Below are 25,523 nucleotides of genomic sequence, written 5' to 3'. Positions count from 1 at the left end.
ATTTGGCTCCGGCTGCAGAGAACATGCGCAGTGCGCAGCGTGCTGCCTCCAGTCAGCGGAGCAGCTGTCCAGGCTGTGGAATTCCAACATGGCAGAGGCTGTGGTCAGTCTTCCCCTCGCAAACTTGGAATGGTTTCAAATCGCGTGCAGCAGCCACGCTTGAACCCGGCGCGAGCCGTTCCTTCACGCGCGCTGCCCGGGCGGATCGATGCTGCCGTGAACCGTCCAGACGCAGCTGCCCTGTCACCCTCACAGGTAAGTGTGTGTGTGTGTGTGTGTGTGTGTGTGTGTGTGTGTGTGTGTGTGTGTGTGTGTGTGTGTGTGTGTTCGCGCCGTGTGCCGTGCGGCGATGTTGATAACTGTAAAGAGACGCGAGGCAGCGAACGTAGTGCGCGATGATGAAAAAAAAGAAAGGGAAAAGGAAGAGAAAGGGGCAAAACCAACGCGCTCGCGCGCGTCTGATCGTCTTTGCGTGTTTGTGTCGTGCATCGCGGGCGTCTGCAGCGCAGTGCGCGCGGGCGGCTGAATTCTGCCCTGTCCACGCAAATAATAATATAAAAAATAAAAAATAAAAAATAAAAAACACCATCCTGATTTAGTAGCCAAAATTTTAAGGATGATTTATGTAAAATCAAAAAAAATAAATCCAAAACAAAATGGATGTGGACGCTGCAACCAGCTCCCCCGGATAACTTTTTTTTTTCAACGTGAAGTTTCAACATGCTAGGCAGCATCAAAGTTAATCACCGCAGCCTGGCTGGCTGGCTGGCTGGCTGGAGACGCTTCGTGCACGGCTTGTCATTGCGCACATGGTGGTGGTGGTTGTGGTGGTGGCGGTGGGGAACAACTGCCGGCAAGTCATCTGGGGTGGGGGTGGGGGGTGGGGGGGTGCAGGGAGGGGGGCGAGAGGCATCACGCTTTAGCCTCTTCCTCTAATAGGCGGCGTGGAGAATGTGTGTTTTCTGTCATCTCTTCCCCGCAACACACGCGTCCGATTCTCCGGCTGCTGCTGCTGCTGCTGCTGCAACCCGCGCAAAGAAGTGACAGGACCGGGGGAGCCTCACGCGCAGCCTCTCGCGTGTCCTCGGCATCAGTCAGTCGCGCGTGTTCCTTTATTTTATTTTATTTTAAATTGCGATTTATTGTCATTATTAGACCCGTCGTCGGATTTATTGGCCGATCCGGAGTCTCTCTCTCTCTCTCTCTCTCTCTCTCTCTCTCTTAGTCTCTCTCTCTCTTTCTAAATGAAACGAGGCGAGCAGGGAAGCGGGGCAGCGTGCGCGTTCTAAGTTGTGAAACCCGATAGCTGCAGGAGAAGGAGAGCAGAGGAAAAGGAAAAGAGGAAGAAGAAGAAGAAGAAGAAGAAGAAGGGAGAGAGAAGTGGCTGTAATGAGAAGCAACCTTTGGAATTCCTGCTCGTGAAAATTCCGATTCTGCTGTTTTCTTCCCCCTCTCCTCTTGTTTTTAGGCTTGACGATATGATCACTAGCACCAGTATCTATGGTACGTCCATTTCGCAATTTCTTCCTCTTCCATGTCTGTCATTTTATTTGGATTACCAAAACTGAGACTTATTGCTGCTGTTATTATCGTTCATATTTTTGTGCATGTTCTGTCCATCATCTAAAATTCCCTACCTCATTATTTAAGGCTTAATGACAGAGATAACTTCACCTTGTCTGACTGATTTGTGGGATTATTAATTAGGTTGTGGTGGAAGTTAATTGATTTGGCCCCATTTTCATTTCCTTTGGTTTATGTCTCCCTAAATGTGCCCATGTGCAGTTTGCAACGGCTGTGCGTTCATATTTTTTGCACGTCTTTATTCACATTCTGGACATTTTTGGCATCCCAGACAGACAGTGGTGGTGAAATAAATGCACAAAGTGATGCGAGCTGTTATTAAAATGGAGCATTTCAATTCTGCCTATTGCCACAATAATTCAACCTTGCTGAGACCTGAGCTCAAGGCATTGTTAAATTCATTTGTTTAGTTTGTGAAACTTTTTGGATAAAAATATTCATACCTTTGATTTTTTTTTTAATACAACGATTCCCGTCCATGTTCAATTGATGCACACAAGTTAAAAGAGTGTACTGTAATTACGCTTGCGATATTTTAACTGTGTTTTACTGCATTCAGTAAATTTCAAGCCATTAGCGTTCATGGCGAAATGCACAAACTGGGAATTTTGTGTTAATTTGTGACAAGCAAAATACAAACTTGACAATAGTTAATAAAGCAATATTGATTGTAAAATAAAACAATTCACTTGACAGAAATGTTATCTCATGTCAAGAATATTAAGTGTACTATGCACAATATGACAATATTGTCAGTGCTGCATGATGATGCTCTGCATACAGGCTAATAAGTCACACCTTTCAATGTTAAATTCCAAAAATTCCCATAGTTTACCACATTTGTTGAATTAATTAATACATTTATTTACTTTTGTCAGTACAGCACTAGAACACACTTACCAGAAAGCAGCAGCAGCAGTTTTCAGAGCCAGTGGTCGGGCACTGCTGCATGCTTGGTCCTGCAAAGGTTTCCCACCAGGCTCCAAGTGCATCCGGCCACAGTCGCTCAGTGGGGGGAAGCAGCAAGTTGTGTTGCGCCGTCTCCCTTCGGGCAAAACACTTTGTCGCCCCCCGAGCGCAGCCTCCTCTCCCACCTCCGTCCCACAATTTAACTTAATTGCGTTTGCACATTTTCATTTGCATGTTTTTTAGCTTCGAGAGGAAATTAACATTGTCGGCCGCGTGCTGAAGTATGTTTTCAGTCCTCTTCAAAAAAAAAAGAGGGGAAAAAAAAAAGCTGCAGCGTGGCTGCGGCCGTCCCCCCCTCCCACAGTCAGCCGAGACCAAAAAAAAACACAACAAAACACATGTACATTACCAGCGTGTTTGTTGTGTTGGAGTGTTTGCTTGTGGTGATGTGATTTTTTTTTTTTAATTTGTAAAGTGGGCATTAAAATTTGTCTGGATTGTTTTGTGTTTCATGCTCCGACACCCTCCACCACCCCCCCCCCACCCCCCCCCCCGCATTCTGCATGCTCAGTCGCCTGGTTATTTTTATTGCCCCCCCCCCCCCCAGAACTTTGATTGGAGCTGTTTTAAACCGCTTCAAATATCGGTGCTGAAGTGGATTTGTGAATATATATATATATAAATATATGTCTTTTTTTTTTTGGAGTTGTATTTAAAGGGCGGCGTCCTCTGATGGAGCCCGGTTTCATCTCGCACCAAGAACGGTGCAAGGTGGGAAAAAAATGTTTGACAACTTCACAACATCGGCGCTATAAGGTGCTGCCATCTGTTCGCGAGAGAGCCGCGTATTTTGGTTTTTTGAAGACGGAGGGAAAACACAAACAGGCCTATTTTTGTCGCTGGCCGTTTTTGATGGTAGTTGTTGTCGTCGTCGCCGAGCGCCGCGCGACAATTAGCGACTTGTTCGTTAGTCCGATATTTGTGCGGTTCGGCCCCCTCCAGGGCTGCTGCGGCTGATCTCCCGCAGCGCCGGGTGTTTCCAGCAGGTCCTCACTTAACCCCCAGACTCCTCCGGTGTGCACGGGAAGCAGCTGACAGCCCCTGTTTACCTCTCACTGGACGGCGAGGAGGAGAAAGCTAAGCTGTCGCTCCACGCCGATGGCGGCGACCCCCCACCCCTCCCTATCGAGTCTGATCGGCCTGTTTTCGCGGCGCCTGTGGGCCGCATGTCGCAAGCATTTGCGCCTTTTTCTTCCATTTTTTTTTGTTGTTGCTGTGGCAGCGCCGCCGTAAAATACCCAGCCGCGAGTTGTGTGTCGAGCAAAACTACACCTGGCTGCGCCCACCTGTTTGTTTACCTAATTAGGATATCATTCTTTGGGTTTATTGCATAGATACATCCTCATGTATTTACTGGAGATGGATTGGAGAATTGGCTCACAGCTGATTTGAGGCGTTTGGGGAAAAAAAAGAATTGAGGCGTGTTATCGTAGCAGGAGTAGCAGGAGTAGCAGGAGTAGCGTTTTCCTTCCACTTCCCGGCTGCAACCTTTTGACCAGCTGCTGCTCGAAGCCTCGCTGTGAAGGTGGATGTGAGCGTCGAAGGCGCGAGTGAACGCGTGCCGAGGCCGAGCCGCTTGGCGACGCTCGGGCCGCCGCGTCTGCGTGACGCGCGGAGGGATGAAAAACGCCGGCCGTCTCCAGACGCAGCCAATCGGGGGCCTTTGTTGTCTGAGGACAGTCTCGTCTCTGAAGCCAATATGTTAAGTGGTGCCTTTACAGCTTCTCACATACGGGAGTCCCCATACGGAGCTGAGGGACACACACGCACACACACACACACACACACACACACACACACACATACACACATACACGCGTATATAGCCAACAGAGGACGATGCTCTTTCACTCACAAAGTGTGGACTTAAAGATATGGTTATTTTGGAGATGCAAAAAATTCATAAAAACGTTCATTTAGGGGCCTTAAGTCACATAATTACTTTGAATGTGATTTTTTTGTTCTTAATTTTTTACGAAAAATTGGCCAAGAGGGGACTTGAGCAAGGTCTGCATGTCTAGCCAGGACACACACACACACACACACACACCAAACAGGAAGTCCAATCTGACTCCTGAGTAGTCTTCCTCCCTGTCTCCCGCTCTTCTCCGCCTGCAAGTCTCCCCCCCGCCCACCCCACCCCCTCCCTCACCTTCCCCTCCCTTGTATCCACATCGCTTTTTCCTCTCCCCCATGGCAGCTCGCTGTGTTATCTTTGTGTGTTTCGGCGGCGCGCTGACAATCCTCGCACTGATCTAAGTTGGACTGCATTAGAAAGTGGAGGCAGCTGTCTGTTGCTATACTGAGGGACGTGTTTGCTCTGCCGCAAAAGATGAAGGACCGCGAATCCTTGACACCCCCCCCCCCACCACCACCGCCGCCGCCGCTGCCCTCCTCCTCCTCTCTCCTCCTCCCCCCACCCCCCCCTCCCTCCCTCCCTCAGCACCACCATCTCATTTAGACACAGCCACTGTCTGCCCAGACTTTCCCTCTCTCTCTCTGTCTCTCTCTGTGAGTGACAGTATATGCTATACATATATATATATATGTGTGTGTGTGTGTGTGTGTGTGTGTGTGTGTGTGTACATATATATATATATATATATATATAGACATATAGACATATCTATAGGCTGCTTGTGGGTGGCCTTTAAAGTATTTGCTTGCAATTTTAAAATGTATTTATTTGATTTTTTTTTTTTTTTTTTGCTCAATTTCCTTCAGTTCTGTGTTGCAGAGCATATTTGGGCTTATTTTTGAAGGCTCCAGATTATATTATTTCGGAGTGCAATATTACCTTTTAGGCATATTTTCAAGGATTCTGTGCCTCTGTGTGTTTGCTTCCTCCCGTCCTTCCGCCACCTTATTTTTTTTAATTTCCCTCGTTAACCAGCTTGAGGGAAGATTCGGTGCCTTGCGTGTTCTTCCTCCTCTTCCTCTGTGTTTTCCGGCGGCCCCTCCTTCAACGCCGAGCCCGCGACGCCGCCACCTCCGACGCCTCGCCAGCACGCCCCCCCACCTCCCCATTAGCGACGCCGCTCCTTCCAGGCAATCGCGCGGCCTTTATTTTTATTTAGCCCTAATATTTGTTGCCACAGTAAACTCCTCGTTCCTCCGCGTCTTGAACGGAGGCTTTGTTTTCGTCCCCGCCGCCACCCCCTCCTGCACTCGCCGGGAGACGAGGCAGCTCTAAGCCTGCTGGGGATTGGCTAGAAATGACAATCCCCAGGTGTGCTAAACTAGGTTTAGCGCTAAGGCTTTTAATCTGGACTTGTAGGAGATTCATGTGCATTCATAGATTCGCCTCTGTAATTATCATACCCCCAGTGGCAGCCGGAGAGACGTTTGCTTAAATCACTGATGTCCTCATTACGCTGTTTACATTTTAATTAGACATGCTAAATTCTTTCTCTTGCGGGGGGGGGGGGTTGTGAAGGAAAAAAAAATCTCCCCGTCTGTAGTTTTGCAAACACACACATGCTACAAATAGGGTGTGTGTGTGTGTGTGTGTGTGTGTGTGTGTGTGGCTCGCGCTTCCTGAAAAGATAATTTTCTGTCTGTATTATTTTTTTTTGTCTTGACTTTTTGACGTGGCGGTGCACAGCATCATTTCGGTCGTTTTCTGCGCGTCCTAATTTGGCATCCACGTCTGATTAAAAAAAAGAAAATGAAAAAAAAAAAAAAAAATCATCCAACCTGCAGCTTCCAGTGGCTCAATCCTCTTCCATCTGTAAATGATGTCTTGTGCTGCCGCTGCTTCGAGTGCCACTGGACACATACAGCAGCACTGAAGGACACTGATTAACAAAATCTACAATTACACGGCTTTTGAAAGTAGCCGGCACTTTGAGGCGTCATTGTGTGCCTGAGCACTGTTGCTTATCATTGAATAACCTTGGTGAGGAGAGGTGTTTTTTTTTTCTCCCCTGTCCTTGTTCCAAGGTGTGTTTTTTTCTTTTTTCTTTTTTAACAACGTTCTTTCTCACTGAGCTGCTGATGGCAGCCGCCATATCGAGACTGAAAACCTTTGGCAATAGGAAGAAGTCATCATTGCCTTTCACTCGGACACACACACACACACGCACACGCACAAATCGGCTTTATTACATGTAAATTGGGAGAGAAAAAAATTCCTCCGTTTTATTTTAACACCACGTCCTCTTGATGCTGACCTGTCTTCATCAGCATAACCCCTCAATTAAGATAACACTTGCAGACTGTGATCCCGCCGCTTAAGGTCTGCAAAACTGTGGCTACTCCTAAATTCAATTCAAGAAATTCAAGAATAAAATTTGAATAAATGGAATTAAATGATTGCAACTCTCATCATAGCCAGATTTTTCTTACGAGCAGCCTTCTCACATTTTTCTTTTTTTGTAACCATTCATCCATCAAAAGGCTTAGATCAAGGTGATTCAAGGTGAATTTTTCAGACTTCTTTTCCACGCTCCGATACACCGAACTAGACGCTAATTGTCGCAAACTGATATCTGAGACAATTAGCAGGATCTCGGCTCGGGTCGTTGGCTTTCTCGCTAAGTTTTTATTCTCCTCGGTGGAGCTGGGTGGCCGGGGAGTCCGCTTCCGTGCCAGGTGCTGGCAGTGGGAGTGAGAGACGGGGAGGGAGGCGCTGGGTGAAGGTCTCCCTGGCAGCGGTGAGCAAGCGGGGGAGGGGGAGAAGAGAGGAGTGGGGTGGGGTGGGGTGGGGCTGCCGTACAGTAACGCTGTCGCCGCCGTTGAGTGTCAGGCTGCTGACCGTCTGCTGGCGGCGCTGCGACGCGGCCGCAGCGGTGATGCGGCGGGAGACGTCTGGATGTCAGCAGTTTGCTTGTTAGGCGAGCAGACTGCGCAGGACCGCGACTCCGCCGCTGTTGTTTTCCTCTGTGCCGCTGGAGGTGAACGCGTGAGTCTCAGCAGCTGCTGCACGTTGAGCAATTAGACATAAGAGCAAGGGGGGTGCAAGGACGTCACATTGAGCTTCATCGTTACAACAATAAATTATGAAGTATCTGATTTTTTTCCCCCCCACACAATTAAAATAGGACGCTTACCGGCCACTTTGTTAGCTACACCTTGCTAGCGCCAGGAAGCTGTTTGAGTTCAACTCTGCAGTCTTTGGTTGTAACCGTGTGGTTATTTGATTTGCCGTTGCCTTTCTGCCGTCTCCAACCAGTCCGGCCACTCTGACCTCTGACCCCCGACATCAAAGAGCCATTTTCCTCCACACAGCTGCCACTCACTGCACATTTTTTCGTTTTGGGCTCAATCTCTGTGTGAACCCTGTGTGACGTTTGTGATGCTGTGAAAATCCCAGTAGATCGGCTGCAGGTTGTGAGTGAGACACTCAGACCAGCATGTTCAGAGTCACTTCAGTCGCCTTTCTCCTCCCCCAGTCTGATGCTCACTTTGAACTCCAGCAAGTTGTCATTTGATTGGCTGCTTAGCTTTTTGTGTTAACAAACAGCTAAACAACATACCTATTAAAGTGGCTGGTGAGCATATCTTAATAAAAGAACAAAAAGTTTAAATTTTGTGATTGATAATATGGTTATAACCCTATTAAGGCAACAAAGAAATGCCTGGCCTCTTGATGGAAGGTAGCAGGAAAGATTTTCAGTGCCTTAAATAATTTATTTTGTTTCTTCCGCATTGTCTCTGTTGTTTGGCGTATGTTAAATGTCAATCCCAGCCTCATTGCGTGGTGTGTGGCCTATTTGACAGAACCTGGCAGTGTCGAGGCAGAGTTGGATTCATTTTAAATGAGTGGGAAAAAAAAAAGACCAGACTGTAGCGCTCAGGAGTTCAGCATCATTGCCGAGCTTTATGAGGGCTGACACTCCTTTTGTGTTCATTATCAGGAAACCACCTTAGGGAGTCATGTTGACTTTGCATGGACTAAAATAGCTGCTGCCGTGGACTGCCCCGCGCTCGCTCACTTCCACTTTCAGCTATCTGGGGAGGTGAGGCGGAATTACCAAACTAGGTTTTGCTGAGAAAACCTAAACACGCTCCACCGAATAGCAGCAAGTCCAGTTTGTCTGCCCGGGAAGTCGGATCCTCCCTGATCCCTGCGCATAAGCAGTATCGTTAAAGTGTGAGATTCCACCATGAGGTCAAGTGGCGTCCACTGAAATGTCTTGAGTTTTTAACCCTACCCCCTTGATCGATAGACGCTCTTTCCTAGATGTGGAGTTTGTTTAAGTTATGGCATGAAAGAAAACAGGCTGCAGGAGGGATACAGGCGTCCTTTGAGCCTCCAGTGGCATTGAAAGTGGAAAGCTCTTGGAAAATGAGGGCGACTCGGTGCACAACAATGGAACGGCATAAAAACACTCCAGGTTCAAGTCACTGGAGGTGGGGGGGGGGGGGGGGTTACACATGTGAATAATGGCCTACGATCTACTGGGATAAATACATTTTTTTAAAAATCCCTAAAACCTATTAGTGATGTGCAATACCGCTGATTGTAAAACATTTTTTTCATTTTAATAATTTAGTGTGAACTTTAAAAATTGGGTGTTTCAAATTATAGCTACACGGTGACGCTGTAATACAAGTTAACTTTCTTATTTTTTAAGGCGCGTGGAGCTGAGAAAGCAGGTCCATTTTTTCAATACTTTATTGTGATTGTCAATACTTTACTATCAATCTGCAGGGTGGCCAGGGGAGAGCATGCAGTATTACGTTTTGGCCTCCTGGCGAACTAGATAACTTGGATACAAAATATAAACAAATAAATCCGAACCTGTAGCCATCATTAAAGAAGATTTGAGCAGGTACACATGGATTTTTGTCAAAGGTCTTTTATTTGAAGACAGCATTTCTACCCACTCTGAGTGCCCTGAACCTGAGATTTTATTTAAACTTCAAAAATTTAACCAAAAGTCCTTTTTTTTTCTGGGAATTTTTAAGAATAACCTAAATCTTCACTTTGCACCAGTTTTCAAAAGCTACCATTATTAATTATTTATTTACTTTTAAAAAAGCGCTAATACCATGAATTTGTTTACAACAACACGCCCCGCAGACAGATTCCAGTATGACTTCTATACGGCAGCCAACAATAGCACATTTTCATTTACTGGCAGCGCGATGTTTCCGCAGTCCGAGCCCCGACTGCATCGCCTCTTCTCCCAACATCTTTAAATGGATCCCATGAGTCCTCAGCTCTGTTGTTTCCATTATTCATTTCGAAACTTCCATGTAGCATGTCGAGGCTAGAGGGGTGAAAAATAATTTTTGTGTCTGGGAAAAGGAGAAAAAAAAAACAAAACAAAAAAAAAGAAAAGAAAAGATTCTGACGGAGAGTTAAAGTCACTGCTTTATGCAAAGTGGGCCATGCCTTGGGAGCATGTGAGCCGGCGTGCTGGTGGAGGAGTGAGTTCTTGGGCAGAAGGACTGTATATGTGTGTGTGTGTGTGTGTGTGTGTGTGTGTGTGTTCCTGTCAGTTTGTCAGCTAGGGCCTAATGCGGCTCCCTAGAGGTACCTGGGGGAGACCCATCTCGCACCCAGTCAGCCTCTGCTGGCGGCCAAGTGGTGACAACGGGTTCCCACAGAGAGAGGAAGTGTCATAGAATGTATGTAAACCAGTGACAGATGACTGGAGACATGTGGCCTGTAGACACCGGGCCCTGAAACTAAAGCAGTTTTTTTTTTTTTTGCCTCCTCGGCTGTTTTTTTTTTTCCACTTGAGACTTCAGAGGGTGAGCGTCGGTCTCGGCAACGGAATACATTGAGTCAAAGACGCGAATGAGAGGATGCAAATCATTTGGCATGAAAAGACACGGCAAAGTTTTTTTGTTTTTTCATTTCATCCGTGAGTGTTTGTTTTTTTTCCCTTTTTCCGAAAGGTTGCGGCAAAAGGAGTGAGGAGTTTTGTCTTTGTGTGTGTGTGTGTGTCTGTGTGTGTGTGTGTGTGTGTGTGTGTGTGTGTGCGCGCCACGAGGGCTCCAGGCAGCTTTTATAGGCCACAGGTCATGTGGGTCAGTGTTACACTCCCCGCAGCCTCACTTCAACCCTGGGTCTGGAAATAGAACATGCAACGTCACCCGGCCAGGAGGGAGGTAGATTCCAGACCTCGGCGGCCGCGGGGCTGCAACATGTGGAATATGCTCGCGCAGTTGACCCCAAACGTTTGAAACCCAGAACGCTCCCAGTAGGGCTCTCTGTTATTTCATGCATACCCAAATGAGCTGAGCGCCGGCTGTTTTCGCCCATCGCACAAAGTGGGCCCGCTCACTTAAGACTCCTCACTCGCGGCTGCGATTTTTCTTTTTTTTTTTGCACGCGATTCATCAGGAGAACTCGCGGCCGCAGGCGGGTTTTTCAAACGCAACCTGTGCGAGAGGAGAGACACAACAAAAAAAAAACACGCTGCGTCGGAGACGTTCCTCGTTGCATATTTTTCAGCATTAAGCTTATCTTTTTTTATATATATGTATATATTTTTTTTTAATTTGGTGTTGCAGGTCTGCCAGTATGAGGTGGCGTAAGAACAATAGACATTGCAGTGAAGAATTAGTCATTATTTGTGAAAAAAAACAACAACAACCTTTCTAGCTAGATAATTAAATGCTATGAACTAACCAAGGTTTATTCATGTTTGTCATAAAAATCACACACGACCTCAACAGGTTACCTAAAACATCAGTGCATAATCAACTATTGTGTAATAAAGAGTGAATCATACTTTAATGTTGAATATTTGTAATATTTACCTTTTCATCCACACACACACATTTGCCAAACGGTTTTGAATAATCCCGACATTTTTAAAATATAGTTTGATAATAACAATGAAACTACTACCACAAAAAGCCCAGCAGAGCACTAAATGATTAGAGGTAAAAGTAAATTCAGGGCTTATTCTGGGATTGATTTCTGACTGCAAATATTCATTTAAAAATTTGGATTTATTAATTAGGACTTTTAGAAACACAACTCTAAAATCTTGGGAATATCACTTAAAGCCAGAGCTGAACACAATATTCAATATTTACACCCTACTGAACGTGAAGCATTTGGTCAGCTGTGTGTTATCAGCAACTGATGAGCTTGAGCAGCCGAGCAGCCAAACACTGTTTCCTGCCGCTCTCTCTCTCTCTCACTCTTCCTCTCGCCTCTCTCTCTCTCTTTTTTTTCTCTCTCTCTCTCTTCCTCTCGCCTCTCTCTCTCTTTTTCTCTCCCTCTCTCTCTCTCACTGCTCCACGCGGCCGCGAGAGAGCCAATTCGCGCCGGAGCGGCGGCTGACCCCACAGGTTGTGCGTATTGATGGCTGGGATTTGTAGCGTAATAGAATTGTGTCTAATTAATTAGCTTTTAATTGGCGGAACGTCCGCGCATGCGGACGCACAACTGTACACACTGTCGAGGCGGGAATGAAGGGAAGGTGTGTGTTGCTGTTTCATTTGTTCTCCCTGAGAAGGAGCACTGGAAGTTTAGAAAAGGAAAAAAGGAATTCTATATTTTTAAAAATATTTCTTTTTATACTTTTCAATTGTTGTCATTTTATTTCTTCAGAAGAAATTTCCGTTTTTCCTTTTTACTTGTTCCTTGGTGATGGTGATGATGACGACGATGATGATGATGTGAGCGACGGCTCAGAGACTCAGTCGGCCGCTTCCCGCTCTTTCTTGCCTCGTCTCTATCAAAGCGCCGCACTCTGTGAAGGCTGCCACTCTCCCCCCTCCCCTCCCCTGCCCTCCCCTCCCCCGCCGCCGCTCGGCACCACAGATGTCTTAACTCCTCCATTTACACGCGGCTGAAGCAATTACCGTGCTGCCCCCGCAGCAGCTAGCAGCACGCGGACGCGTTCAACAGTTTCACCCTGAGATGTATTTTTTTGTAAATAATTAATATTTTGTTGGGGGGGAACATTTAATCTGCTAATGGTGCAGTCAGGAGAGATGGTTGGTGGGGTCGGGGAGGGAGGAATGAAAGAGAATGTTTGAATTTAAAGTGAGGATAAATTGATTAAGGTTGGCAAAAGAGACAGGAAGTAGATCGCGGCAGGAAGCGTTTTTTTTTTGTTGGGTTTTTTTGGGAGCCCTGCAGGATGTGTGGGGGAACTTGCGATGGAGGTGGCGGGAAAGGGGGCGGATCTTGGGGCCGGCGTGACAGCTGAGTGACAGCGTGGAGAGGCAGCGCTCTCGGCGCCTGACAGCCTACAAGTGATTCGCTAAAGGAGAGCGTGGCAGGTTGCGATTGGAGGAGGGACGAGGGAAGAGTCGGCGGAGCTCACAGGTACTGCGGTGCCGCTCCGTGTTTACCTCTAATGTGGGATGATAGTGTCCGGGCCCGTTGAGCCTCTGCTGCCTTTAAAGGACGTATGAGAAAGTGGGGGGGGGGGGGGGGGGGGGAGGTGAATTGTATTTGATTCCCAAAGCTGGAAATCCCTAATAAAACCCTGGTATGTTTTGTTAGATTTTTTTTTGTTGGTCAGTTTCCCCCTCTGACAGACAGTTTTTGTGTGATGTTATGTGCTGCTGCTGCTGCTGCTGCTGCTGCTGCGTGGCTGCTTCTGTCACACTGTTCTAACAACACGGTTCTATCTGAACAGCAGGCACCAGGTTTACCGGCTAGTGTCTCCGCTGGTCAGTCATCCAGCTGTTCGCTGTCCGCCTATAATCTCCTGTCGGCGCTCGCAGTACGGCTCTCTCGCTGGAACGCAACATTTTTTCCCCAATACGTTTGTGCCCAGTGAGTTCTCAACACGGGATGCGTTTCATGCCTTTTGCTCTGTTAGAATATTGACCGACCTCCCAGAGAACTTCAGCTAAACATGCACACGTGGTGCAAATCCTCGTGTGCGACATCCTAAATTACAATTTAAATTTTTTGCCGTGGATTTCCAGAACTACACACTGTTCTCGTAGCATCTATTTTTGACATAGCTTTTTTTTTTTAAAAAAAAAACAAAAAAAACAACCCTCGATCCATTCTTCAAGTCAACCAGAAATTCCATGATACAATCCATATTTTGTTCATTTGAAAAAAATGAAATTGAAAGACTCAAAAGCAGACATGCACAAATGAATAAACATTTTCCTTTGCGAAAGCATAATACAGCACTGGCGGCGCTGCCACGGAAGCCAGTGGGCGAACCAATCTTCTAGACGGCTCTTTTCTTGTAAAAGTTCCCCCTTTATGGCTCCACTACTTCACTTCAGTAACTTTATTACAGTACAGCGGAGAGATTTCTATTTCATATTGACCTAAGATTGCTTCAGCTGTCTCATTTCACCTTTTGTCTGGCCTGTGTTGGAGAAGTGACCTTCTTTGAGACTCACAGTCGATACCGCAGAATGCTTCAGAGGCCTTCGACAAAAAGCTGGCAGCGGCTACAAGCAAACATCCTTTTCTTCCTCGTCGCCTCCATTTAAACTTTTAATCGGTTTAACACATAGGAACCATAAATGTGACCGCGGACACACTTTCTTTGTGTTTGAAATCCAGCTCTGGAGGGTCATGTGAACAGCTGCATTCAATTCAATTCAGCCGCGGTAAATTATTTCAGACAAATGTTAACAAATAATTATTTTTTTTTCCCCCTCCGTCATCTGGCTGTATGTCATCATCCAGCCTGTTAGCGGCAACATCCTCTGCATCATACATAAAGAAATGGGCTGAAAGTAGATGATGTAGCAAGCTAGCAACTAGCTAGCCGTAGCGTGCTGTTTTTCTGCCATAGGACCTTCGTGACGTCCTACCCAGGTTACAACAGCTGTACTGATGTAATGGCTGCGAATGTGGAGCAGAAACAATTTTAAGAATCCAACCGCTGAACAAAGTCAATTTCTAAGCGGGGCTACACATGCTAGCATGAGACGACCAGACAGTCCCGCCATCCAAAAACGCCGCCTCTTCAAGCAAATTCAAGAACGTGAGGATAATTTGGACAATCCTCCCAGATTGTTCTTGGTTGCAGTCTTCTCCGGGACTAATGGGACTTTGGCAAATTGAAGATGTTGGGGAGAAGCTCCTGGTCAATGAGCCTCCGTGTAGCGAGGTCACAATCTGCCTCTCCTCCATTTGAAGTGCGTAAGTGATCCCTTGAGAGGCGCAAGAGTTGTGCTGGGCCCACGGGGGTTGTGGGGGGGAGTCACCGTCTCCGCCCCCCCCCGCACATGTGGAACAAGTTTGGCCAAGTGCTCCAACTCAACAACCGTGTTCTTTTACCTAACAAGCCATTTGAGTATTCATCAGTCTCACGCGCTGCAGAACAGCGCCGAGCTTGCCTCTGCCCCCGTAATTGTCTTATTTTATTCAGTGTACGAGTTCTACTTGTGTGTGGAGAGCTGTTAGTTTTGCATGCGCGCGGATTTTTGCCGTACTTAGGCTAGTAATGGAAGATGCAGCCTCGAGGGGCCTCTTGGCCTGGAGAGTCGTGGTTTAATTAGTATCAGTGAGACAGAGAAATGACAGCTCAGAGAATCTCTCAACCTCACCACTTTCGCCATATTACAGCAGGAGGGAGGAGAGAAATGCCTAGAAAAAAAAAAGAAAAGAATAAAAAATACACGTTCCCCTCAAGCAAATAGACCTTATCATCAGCTCAGCTCCAAATCCCAATGGGAGAGGAGAAAATCCAGCCTATGTAACGGAAATGCATTATGCGATCAAATTGAAGTTTTCCCGTATCTGCGTAAATTCAAAGGTAACGTCCGCCGCTTATTCACGATAAGGGGGAGACTTGGGCTCTGGTTTGTGATTATACAGTCATCGAGCATTTTCCATTTTTTTTTTTTTTTTATATTCAAACAAAAGAAATTCATTCAACGTATTTCATCCAGAGGCCGAACAAGCATGTCCGCATCTGCCGTCATCAAACACTGAATGTTTTTTATACAGACTCCATAAAATAGCATCACATCAGCAAAGAAGCAGTGTTTCCGTGTGTGTGTGTGTGTGTGTGTGTGTGTGTGTGTGTGTGTGTGTGTTTGCACTCTTCTCCATGGCCCAGTAAAATCTAAGCAAAACTATTAATTTTTCAAATAATTTGTGAGTTGGAAGATTGACTTTTTTGAACATTAAGGTGAATTATTAGATTATTATTATAGTAGTTTTTAGTATTATAGTATAGGTGACTGCTGCTTTTCGTCTGAGTGACTTTAAGTGAGGCAGGTTGTTTAAATTGTCATCTAGCGAGGACCTGCAGTTTTCTGCGGGTTTTCCGTCAAGCTGCAGTGGCAAGGGGGCCGTTTTCACAGCTGTAGCCTCGAGATGCAGAGGACGGTTCCGTTCAGACATGCAAATGAGAAAAGCTTTTTTCTTTCATTTTGACACGTCCACGTGTGTAATAATGCAAAATTTAAAAAAAAAAAAAAAAAAGGCAAATTTCACCGCAACCTGTGTGACATTTGTAATTAAACGTATTACTGAAAGGTTTTTAAGAAATTAATGAATTTAGTGTGCCGCTGTAATACCGGCGTCCTAATTATCACAAGGACGAGTTGTGACACTTTTTAAGCCTCTTGATGAGCAGGTGACTTTCCCTGCGTCTGCTCTGTCGTGTGTTTATTTTATGGACGTTGTCTCTTTTCCACGTCAGCTTTCCATCGTCACTTGGATTTGAACTCAGTCAAAATTGTCAAGCAGAGACAAAATTCGGCGGGCGTTTAATTTTTTTTCTCAAATGGGCTTAAAACAAAAGCAAAAAAAAAAAACATCCCTGCACACATTTTTATTTGAGTGCATGCGCGTTGTTGTGTGTTGAGACGAGGAAAACAAAATATTAATGCCATATTGAATGGCCACAAGTTAACCGAGCACAGCAAACAGCTGTCACTAAAATGGACATAAAACATTAATGCACAAAAACAAAAATGGCCAGATGAGGTTCTAAAAATAATTTTGTGATAACTCTAGTAATGCATGTGTGCGTGAGTGTGTTTGTTTGTATGTTTGTGTGGGTGGGTGGGCGGTTTGTGTACGTGCGCAAGTGCAGAAGAGTGAGAGGAAGGTTAGATACACATCTTGGAAAAATAATTAAATAAGCGAGAGCCAGATGAACACAAAGGATTTCATGTCCACCGGTCCTGAAGTAGTGTAAAACTCTGAATGCATAAAAAATGTGCATTTTACTAAGGTTTCATACTTTACTTGAAAAAAAAAAACCCAATATATATATATATCTATATGTATATAGATATGCATATAGATATATGCACAGACACTCACACACACAACTGATTGAATTATTAAAAAGTCAAGGCAAACAAAATAAAACATCAGTTCCAAATATTTAGTCATTCATTTCAAATCCTAGTATTGGGGAATTTTGTTGCAACCACAGTACGGAATGTTTAATACCAGATAATTCTGGTAAAATTGTTTTTTATCATTGAACTGAAAAAAATTGGATTCTGGAATAATATCAATACAATTAATTAAACTAGTATTTTTTTTTAGTTATTTATTGTGATATAGATCTATCTGATATTGATGACGTGCAGCTCATTGTTGAAGATCATAACCATTCAAAATGGCTGTTTTTGCTTTCGCTCCTCTGGCAAACACTTGTGACATTTCATTGAATTCGCAATTCATCGCGCTAATTCACAAACGCATCCATCCCATAATCCATCCCGCCCATCCGAGGACAAGTACGGCAGGATATTAAGGGACAGCGTCAGCGGAATGAATTCACTCATTCACAGCTTTTTCGACGTTGAGGAAATGTGCTATATATAACTAATCTGTGTCAACCTAATTGAGGTGATAGCTGATCCATCACTGTGGGGACTCGCCGGGCCGGCTCAAGAGTATTATTATAAGACGAAGAAGAAGAGAAAGGAGGAGAGGGAGCCGTCCAATCACGGCGAGCCGCGGGGTCTGACAGGCAGACCCGGCGACAATAAACTTAGTGCGAGTGCGTGGCGCAAGTCATTTTCCACCTTTAGTGTTGGGATTAGTATAGAAACCTCTAGGATCAGTGGACTTTAATAGTGTGGAGAATTTGCTGCCACGGCTGGTCACACAGAAATATATGTGGGGGGGAGGGGGGGAGGGGGCAGGGCGGGGAGGGGGTCGAGGAGGGGGTGAGGGAGGGGTGAGGTCCCTGGAAGAGGCATTGACTGAGTCAGACATATCTTTTCTAAATGAGGGGTTAAATGGCACCCCGCCGTCTAAAGATTGGAATTACTGCCACACGGAGCTCCAAATTGAGTTTAAATAGTCTTAACTTGATATGCGAGATGAATGGGAGCGCGTGGCCGCGCCGATTACCGCCTCACACTGCCGGCTCCCAGCGTTTGGCCCCGCCCCCCCCGCCTGCTCGGGAGTATCGCCGCCGAATTTGAATACGAACGTGTTTTTATTTATGAACCTAATTACGGTCTGTCTGCAATATTTGCACGCCTGTCAAGTGGAGTGGGTAGGGGAACCGGGGGGGGGGGAGTGCGCGTGTGCATGTGCATATATGTGTGTGTGTGTGTGTGTGTTGGAATAAAAAAAAGCAAAAGGTCCAATAATTATGTTTACTTCCGCCGATGGAAAATCCCGGGGTTGTAATGATCAGTAATTATAAAATACTTTTCAGAGGCGTCTGCGGCCTCAGCCGGGGCCATTGTGCGTCGCGCCAAGTGCAGTTTGTGCGGCTTTAATTATGACATTGTGCGCGACAGAACGTACCAGGAACCCGGCAAAAAAAAAAAAAAAAAGAAAGAAAGAACGAATGAAAACACTTCCAACGCATAATCATGCTCAAGACTGACTTTAAAGAGCTCATTACAGTTAGTTTCTCCAAAGAACAGCTTATTAAACACAGTTACCTAATAAGCATCTTTGGTGCCGCAAATTGGTAAAAATGGTAATGAGTCTGATTAGGCCACGTTTCAATTAAGACAGCTTTCAGTTTCCCCCCACAACCCTCCCACTGTCCCCTCCCCCAAACCGAAAAAGAAGGAGAAGTAGAAGGGTGAGGAGGAGGAGGAGGAGGAGGAGGAGGGTTGGGGGGGAGGAACGTCCAGCTCTTTATGCTTGGGAATCCTCTCCTGGAAGGCATTTTTCCCTCTCGTCGTTCACTGTGTACTACACACACACACACACACACACACACACACACGCACACAGACGCACATAGACACACACACACACACTGGGGGTTAAAAAAAAAAAAAAAATAAAAAAAAAAGCCCGCTCTGCCACCTCTGTGTTTCCTTTCAGCAGCAGAGTAATGAATAGAGAATTGTGCCGAGCGGCGGTCCAATTTGCGCACGGGGGAAATTGGATGGACAGAGTGGAGGCCCAAGTCTTGTTTGCTTAAAAACAGCCAAGGCTACCAGATTAATGGTAGCCTAAAAAGGTCAGCATCTCTGCTTCATAGATGCCAATCACTCACGCTTGGTGTGAAAGAGCGGCCAGCGTAGCAGCGGCACTTCAGATGTATTGAGGCGCCACCTTCAGTGCAGTAGTACAGCTGTGGCGATTCTTTTTTTATTTTTTTTATTTTTTATTTTTTTTAAATGCTACCCTAAAATTCACCCCCGACGGTTGCGCGTGATTCGTGAATCGACAAAAGCGCCTTTGCAGAAACACAGTGCGTCTGTGTTTGTTGGTGGCTGACGAGTGGAATCCGAGCCGGAGCCCCCGGGCCATCTGAAAACATTCCGCTAATGGAGCTCTCTGTAATTACACCGCTTTAAAGAAAGACAAAGGAGCCTGTGGGTGTTGTTTTTGATTTTTCCGGGCAGGTGGAACAGAGTGCGTCGCTTAAACTGTGATACCGAAAGTGCAAGATCATTATGCTAATGCGATGAGAGTGTGTGTCTGCACGGCCGCGTGTCTGTGGGATGCGTTCACCTTTGTGGAAACCACAGTTTTGTTTTTTTTGTTTTTTGTTGTTGTTGTTGGATTTCTTTTTTCATTTGATCAAGAAAATACATTTAATTTTCATATCTTGCGTGAGAACAAGTGTGTAGCCTGAATTATTTAAGATTCTTAACAACATTGGGATTTAATCTGTCGTAAGAATCCATCCGTACTCCCCCCCCCCCCGTCAGCTCCTCATCGACTGAAAGGATGTCACCGTTTGTAATGCGTCGCGAAATGAGTTTAAATTGTCTCAGTTAATATTTAGCACAGACAGCAGAGTGCTCCTTTTTTTTCAGTCGGGCTGTGACTTTATATAATCAGAACAGACAATAAAAAGCTAACTCTTCGATTTGTGCGGTGCACTTGTTGAGTAGCACCTTTTAAATTGTCCAAAGTGGCGCATTGTTGAGAGAGAATTAACAGTAATGGAGGAATCTCACTCAATACGCCGTTATTGACAAAATGTGCCTTGAGTGTTAATGAAGTGAACGATTTCACAGAAACCATTATCCTGATACCTGCGCCGCCGTGTCGGTATCTCCTGTAAACGGCCTCAGAGATTCCTGGCAAGCGGCTCACTTCTAGTGAGTGAGTGGCTATCTCAACGCTGTTGTAGTTTGTATTGAAAAGGGGAGATTTTCTGTCGTTTTTATTACAACTCACAGTTGTAATGAAAAGGAGGAATTTGTCACCCCAGCGGAGGATCAACCAACGGTGGCTCCGATAAAATAAGCAAATTACCAGTGCACCTGAGGCTGACGCAAGACAATAAATGCACTTGGCCTGCTGACACGAGCAACGATGGCCACTGACAGTGCGCCTCCGGTCAGTGGAGCACGGCTGTCCATTTTCTGCATGTCCATGTGTTTGAAATGATCTTAGGCGGGGGTCAGCCGTACTTCATGACCTTCCAGTTGCCTTTTACGCCACCAAATAATTAATTTAACGTGACCTAACCTGAGTGGTCAGAAAACAGAAACATTTGAGACAATCTTTGGGCAAAATTAGCATTATTAATAATCTTTAGCTGTGTTCCGAATTGTACAGTTCCATTGGGAGAGATTTTGTTTTCTTTTTGTTCAACTGCTTTTGATTCTCCTCCTACTACTTGTTTTTAAGAGCAAGCTGCAAACAGAGGGTGAAGACAGTTCACTTGCAGTGGTAATTTATCCCATTTAGTCAGAACAACAACAACAATTCTGATTAAAATGTGATGCCATGGATACAATGGCAATAATGCTGTATAACCTTGCAACTTTTGGTCCATCTTACGATGCAGATACAGCTGATTCATTATCTTTGGTTTCATTCTATCAGTATTTTTTTTTTTATTTATCTATTTAGTTGGTGAATGGCGATACTCAGTATGACGTACAGCTACTGTTCATGTCGCTGTTGCCTTCCTTTTTTTTTTCTAAAAGCAATATGACTTTGAGTTAAAAAAATATATATATTGAACATCACATATATAACAAAAAGGCTTTTGTTTATATGAAAGACGTTTAACTGTTCATGTCGTTCTAATTATTCCCGCTGCGCTCCTGCCATGGACATTTGTGTGTTTTTCTCTTGGTCCTCGTTGATAATCCCCTCCGTTCCAGCCTTCCATATTTGTGTGCCTGGACTCTTTTTTCCGCTGGCCCTTTTTTTTTTTTTTTTTTTTTTTCTTTCCCCTAATCATTAGCTTGGATGGTTGACAACCATGTGAGCCATAGCATGGATCCCTTTGACTAAAAACCCTGTAAATTAACACAATTAGCACAGCATCATCCTGCTAATTAGCTCCTGGTGTCTAGTGCAGCGGGTGGGCAAATGGCTGTGAGGGAGTCAGGAGGGAATCTCCCGACAAACGCTGCATTCCTAATCTTCCTCTGGCCAGTGACAGCGTGTTGTCCAAATTCAGTGAAATGGACCAGCAGACCCACTGAAGTATAAAGCATAAGCCTCTGCATGCTTGCTTAGGAAGGGCACGTAGCACAGTAGTGGAGAAATTTTAGTCCAATGCATCTACTCTCATATCTCCTGTTGTAGTTGTTGGTCAGATTAGTGTTGATGTGAGGCGTCCGAGGCTCAGCGCACTATCTCTGATTGTTTCTGAGCCGCAACCCTCTTAATAGTCCATATTCTTCGGGGGTATAGTACATCCTCTGATAATAGCTAGCAGGGTGAACGATGACGCCGAGCGGGGGGAAAAAAAAAGCAACCAACTTTTAGTTGCAGATTGACTTTAGGATTTAACCTGATTATTTATGTCATTCAAACCCTTAGGGCGATACAGAGAAGCAGAGAAAAAGACAAGTGAAGCAGCATGCCCCCTCCTCTTTACACACACACTCACACTTACTCTCACACACACATACACACACACTCTCCATGGATGAGGAAGCAGTAGGCAGACTGGATGTGGATGTAATTCATGCTGGGCTGAGGGGTTTGTGTGATGAAAGCAACAGAGCGCTGCCAAGGAAGATTGCTTTGCTGCTCTCCTCCAAGCAGATTTGAGACTGTCTGCGAATGCCTCAGATGAGAGTTGGATTATAGACTGACCCACAATGTCCGTGTCACTCCGCTCTGTGTCGGCTGGATTATACCACCCAACACAGAGCCGAGCGGGTCTCGACATCTTCATTCTGAGTGTAACATGTGTTTAGTTAGCATTGTCTGTTTGTCAAGCGGGAGGAAATTGGACACATTTTATCCCTTCCACTTCGGCACTATCACATGGGAAACTCTCCATCATTTGTCAATTTCTCCTCCCTATCTTATCCTAGCTGTCAAACGGCAAAAAGAACTGTATTATTATCTTCTCTGATAGATATTATTAAAATGATAATCCATTATAATGTGATGCTCACTTTGATATATATCTCTCCCCTTGTATGAAATATCTAGGTCTAAAGATGCAGTGGACCCCAGAGCACACTCAATGGGCAGAGCAACACTTTGACATCTCATCCACAACCCGCTCGCCGGCTCACAAAGTAGAGGCCTACCGGGGTCACTTACAGCGAACGTACCAGTACGCCTGGGCGAACGATGACATCTCGGCCTTGACTGCCTCCAATCTGCTCAAGAAGTATGCAGAGAAATACTCCGGGATCATAGACGGTCCAAATGAAAGAGCCCTGCTGTGTTCCTACTCTGATAGCACCACCGGACTCATGAATGGGCGCAAGTCAGAGAATGAGTCCTGGCAGGAGGGGATTTACCCAATGAACTGTGCTCCAGATGTTATATCTGTGAGCAAAGCCGGAATGACAGCTGCCCTACCCCCTACAGATGTGTCGGCTAGCATAGGCAGCTCCCCGGGAGTGGCCAGCAGCTTGTCCGAGCCCAGCTATTCCAGCAGTAACTGCGGGAGCCACACGGCCACCACTCTTCACTCGGGCCTCCCCTCTCAGGAATATACCGCCAGCTACAACGGCTCCTACCTGCATTCTAGCTACAGCGGCCAGACCACCCCGGCCCTCCCCTCCCCTCACCCATCCCCACTGCACAGCTCCGGGCTCTTGCAACCTCCGCCCCCACCTCCTCCCCCCGCCCTGGTGCCCAGCTACAACGCCGGGTCTCCAAACCTCCCCAACTACAATTATCCTCCGACAGGGTATCCTTCTCAGACTGCTGTCGGCCCCAGTTATAGCCCTGGGGGAGCGCCCCCTCCTTCTGCTTATCTGCCGTCCGGTATTGCGGCCCCGACTCCAATACCTCCCTCCACACTGCCTGGATATACATACCAATCCCACAGTCATACCCCGATTGCACCAACACCTCTGAACGGCAGCACGTCCAGCTCATTAAAACGAAAAGCTTTCTACATGAGTGGACATGGAGATATGGACTCAAACTTTAGCAGTTTTAACTATAACCAACAGCGCTCCTCCCAGAGCCCAATGTACAGAATAGGCGACAGCAGCATCTCAGACTCAAACAGGAGCAACGGCTTTGAGCGAAGTTCCGAGGCGCCGTCGTTAGCGTTTAAGACAACCAAGCAGCCGATGTCTTCTGATCAGCAGAGAAAATTTATCGTGCCCTCCGGCAGAGCGCTGACCCCTCCGTCCTATGCCTCAACCAAAGGCTCCGTCGACGACCTTAGAACTGGTGAGCCCTACACCAAATTCGGATCCCCCATCATGAACGAGCAAACTGAAGAGCACAGACAGCACCTCTCTCACCCCCTCACAGGGCCCGACATTGGCACGGCTACCTCGTCCGTACATGCTGCGGAGGAACAGCTAAAGAACAGCGACTCCAGCCTGGTGGAGCTGGTAACCACAGAAATCCTCCAGCAGGGCCCTCCGGTGGACTGGAGTGACATCGCAGGCCTGGATATGGCCAAAGCAGCCATTAAAGAGGAGATACTCTGGCCCCTTTTAAGGCCAGACATGTTCAGCGGAGTCGCCACATTACCTCGGAGCCTCCTTTTATTTGGACCTCAGGGAACTGGTAGAACGCTGCTGGCTCACTGCATGGCCAGCCAACTGGGAGCTGCGTTCTTGCTCCTCAACTGCTCAGCTTTGGTGACAAAGTGGCTTGGGGACGGCGACAAGATCATTCAGGCTTCGTTCCTGGTGGCCCGGTGTCGCCAGCCAGCCGTGGTGTTCATCAAAGAGGTGGACCTGCTGCTGTCAGCTCAGCTCAGCGAGGAGAGCCCCGTGAATCGCCTAAAGGCTGAGCTCCTCATGCAGCTCGACAGCGTTCTGACCTCCGCCGAGGACCACGTCCTTGTGGTCTGCTCCACCAGTAAGCCTGAAGAGATCTCCGAGTCCCTGCGGAGGTACTTTACCAAGCGACTGCTCATTCCCTCGCCCGATGGGACGGCACGACACCAGATAATCACCCAACTGCTCTCACAGCACAACTACTGTCTCAGTGACAAAGAAATGTCACTGCTGGTTCAGAGGACAGAGGGCTTTTCGGGACTGAACGTTGCCCAGCTATGTCAGGAGGCCGCGGTAGGTCCTCTACACGGTATTCCCGGTTCCGATCTCTCAAGTCTCCATCCCGCGCAGATGAGGCCGGTTTCGTACCAAGACTTTGACAATGTGTTTTGCAAATTCCAACCCAGCATATCACAAAAAGAACTCGACATGTACACAGAGTGGAATAAAATGTTTGGTTGTAGTCAATAAAAGAACCCTGACATGTTTGAACCCAGTTATTTGTTTCTCATAAGTGGACAAGAGGTTTGGCAAACGGTGGCATCGTGAACTCAAACAGCAGAAGGATTGTTTTTGAAGGCCCAAGGTGGCGGGACATCACACATTAGTATAAATTAATGAAATGCTTTATCTGGCTGATGCCATGTTCTCACAAACCCAACAACTCAAAGAAGATGCCCCTTGTTGTTGTTTTTTTGTATATACACAATATATAAGTATATATACATACTATTCTGCTGATATTGACATTTAGTTGCTATTAAGTGCCTGAGGTGGTGCTGTTTAATTTTTTTTCACAACTTTATTTGGTGACATGTGCTAATATATAAAAAAAAGCTTTAAAACATGACAAAAAAACTCTTTTTCATTTGAACAGTGTTCTACAGCTTTGTCCGTTTCGTGCTCTCTGTGAAAAATTGTGGTTACTTTTCAGCTAATTACCGTTTGGGCATAACGACATTGGGCTTTTTATTTTACCTTACACACTTCTGGAGTGTAAGTGTAAATCCGTTTAACAACAAGACATACATTATTGTTCTTGGTTTTGTTTTGTTTTCTCCTAAAACATTGTGACATGTTTTCTAGCAAACATGAGTTGGATTTGGGTGCTGTACTAGCCTTTTCACAATAAAGGAAATCACAACAACTATTATTTTACGATGTAACTTCAATCAAAACAATAAATAAGTATGTAATTGCTGTTAAAATATTGTTACGGTAGTAATTTCCAGTGTTTCACATACAGTAATATTTGTATTTTGTTTGATGTTCTCTATTTGAAAACTCAGGAAAGTGAAAACAACGTGTATAGTACCTCATTCGCTTATGTCAAAGCACTATACACTGCAAGAGCATTTGGGCGTGCAACTTAAATTACGTTATCAAACCACGTAAGGCAGTATAATACCTCGAAAAGTTAAACATAACGAGAGGGTTTTCTATATGAATGTATAACAGTATTCCCGCTTGATTTCCAGACGACGTGTCACCATTTTGGG

The 25,523-nt window shown here is 45.9% G+C and overlaps 1 protein-coding gene across 2 annotated transcripts; it reads left to right on the top strand.

Annotated features, from left to right (window-relative positions):
• On the top strand, window positions 1–24,958 carry fign (fidgetin). Of its 2 annotated transcripts, none has more exons than XM_076040185.1 (2): window positions 1–255; window positions 22,259–24,958. In XM_076040185.1, the coding sequence occupies exons 1-2, from the start codon at window positions 24–26 to the stop codon at window positions 24,493–24,495; spliced, it is 2,469 nt and encodes an 822-aa protein (XP_075896300.1). In that variant the 5' UTR covers window positions 1–23; the 3' UTR covers window positions 24,496–24,958. The 2 variants fall into 2 exon arrangements, with proteins under 2 accessions (XP_075896300.1, XP_075896301.1); XM_076040186.1 differs by lacking the exon at window positions 1–255 and adding an exon at window positions 1,213–1,503.
• The last annotated feature ends 565 nt before the right edge of the window (window positions 24,959–25,523 follow it).

This window comes from Nelusetta ayraudi, unplaced genomic scaffold (assembly GCF_046127955.1).
Source record: "Nelusetta ayraudi isolate G7.1 ecotype Tasmania unplaced genomic scaffold, CSIRO-AGI_Nayr_v1 ptg000060l, whole genome shotgun sequence".
NCBI lineage: Eukaryota > Metazoa > Chordata > Actinopteri > Tetraodontiformes > Monacanthidae > Nelusetta > Nelusetta ayraudi.
Note: the sequence above shows the minus strand (reverse complement) of the source record. Positions and strands in the feature narration are given on the sequence as shown.

Excerpts from the sequence above, each read along its gene's own strand:
- fign (XM_076040185.1), top strand. The coding sequence starts at position 24 with ATGCGCAGTGCGCAGCGTGCTGCCTCCAGTCAGCGGAGCAGCTGTCCA. Across the intron at positions 256-22,258 it reads CTGCCCTGTCACCCTCACAG|GTCTAAAGATGCAGTGGACC; the intron begins GTAAGTGTGTGT and ends TGAAATATCTAG.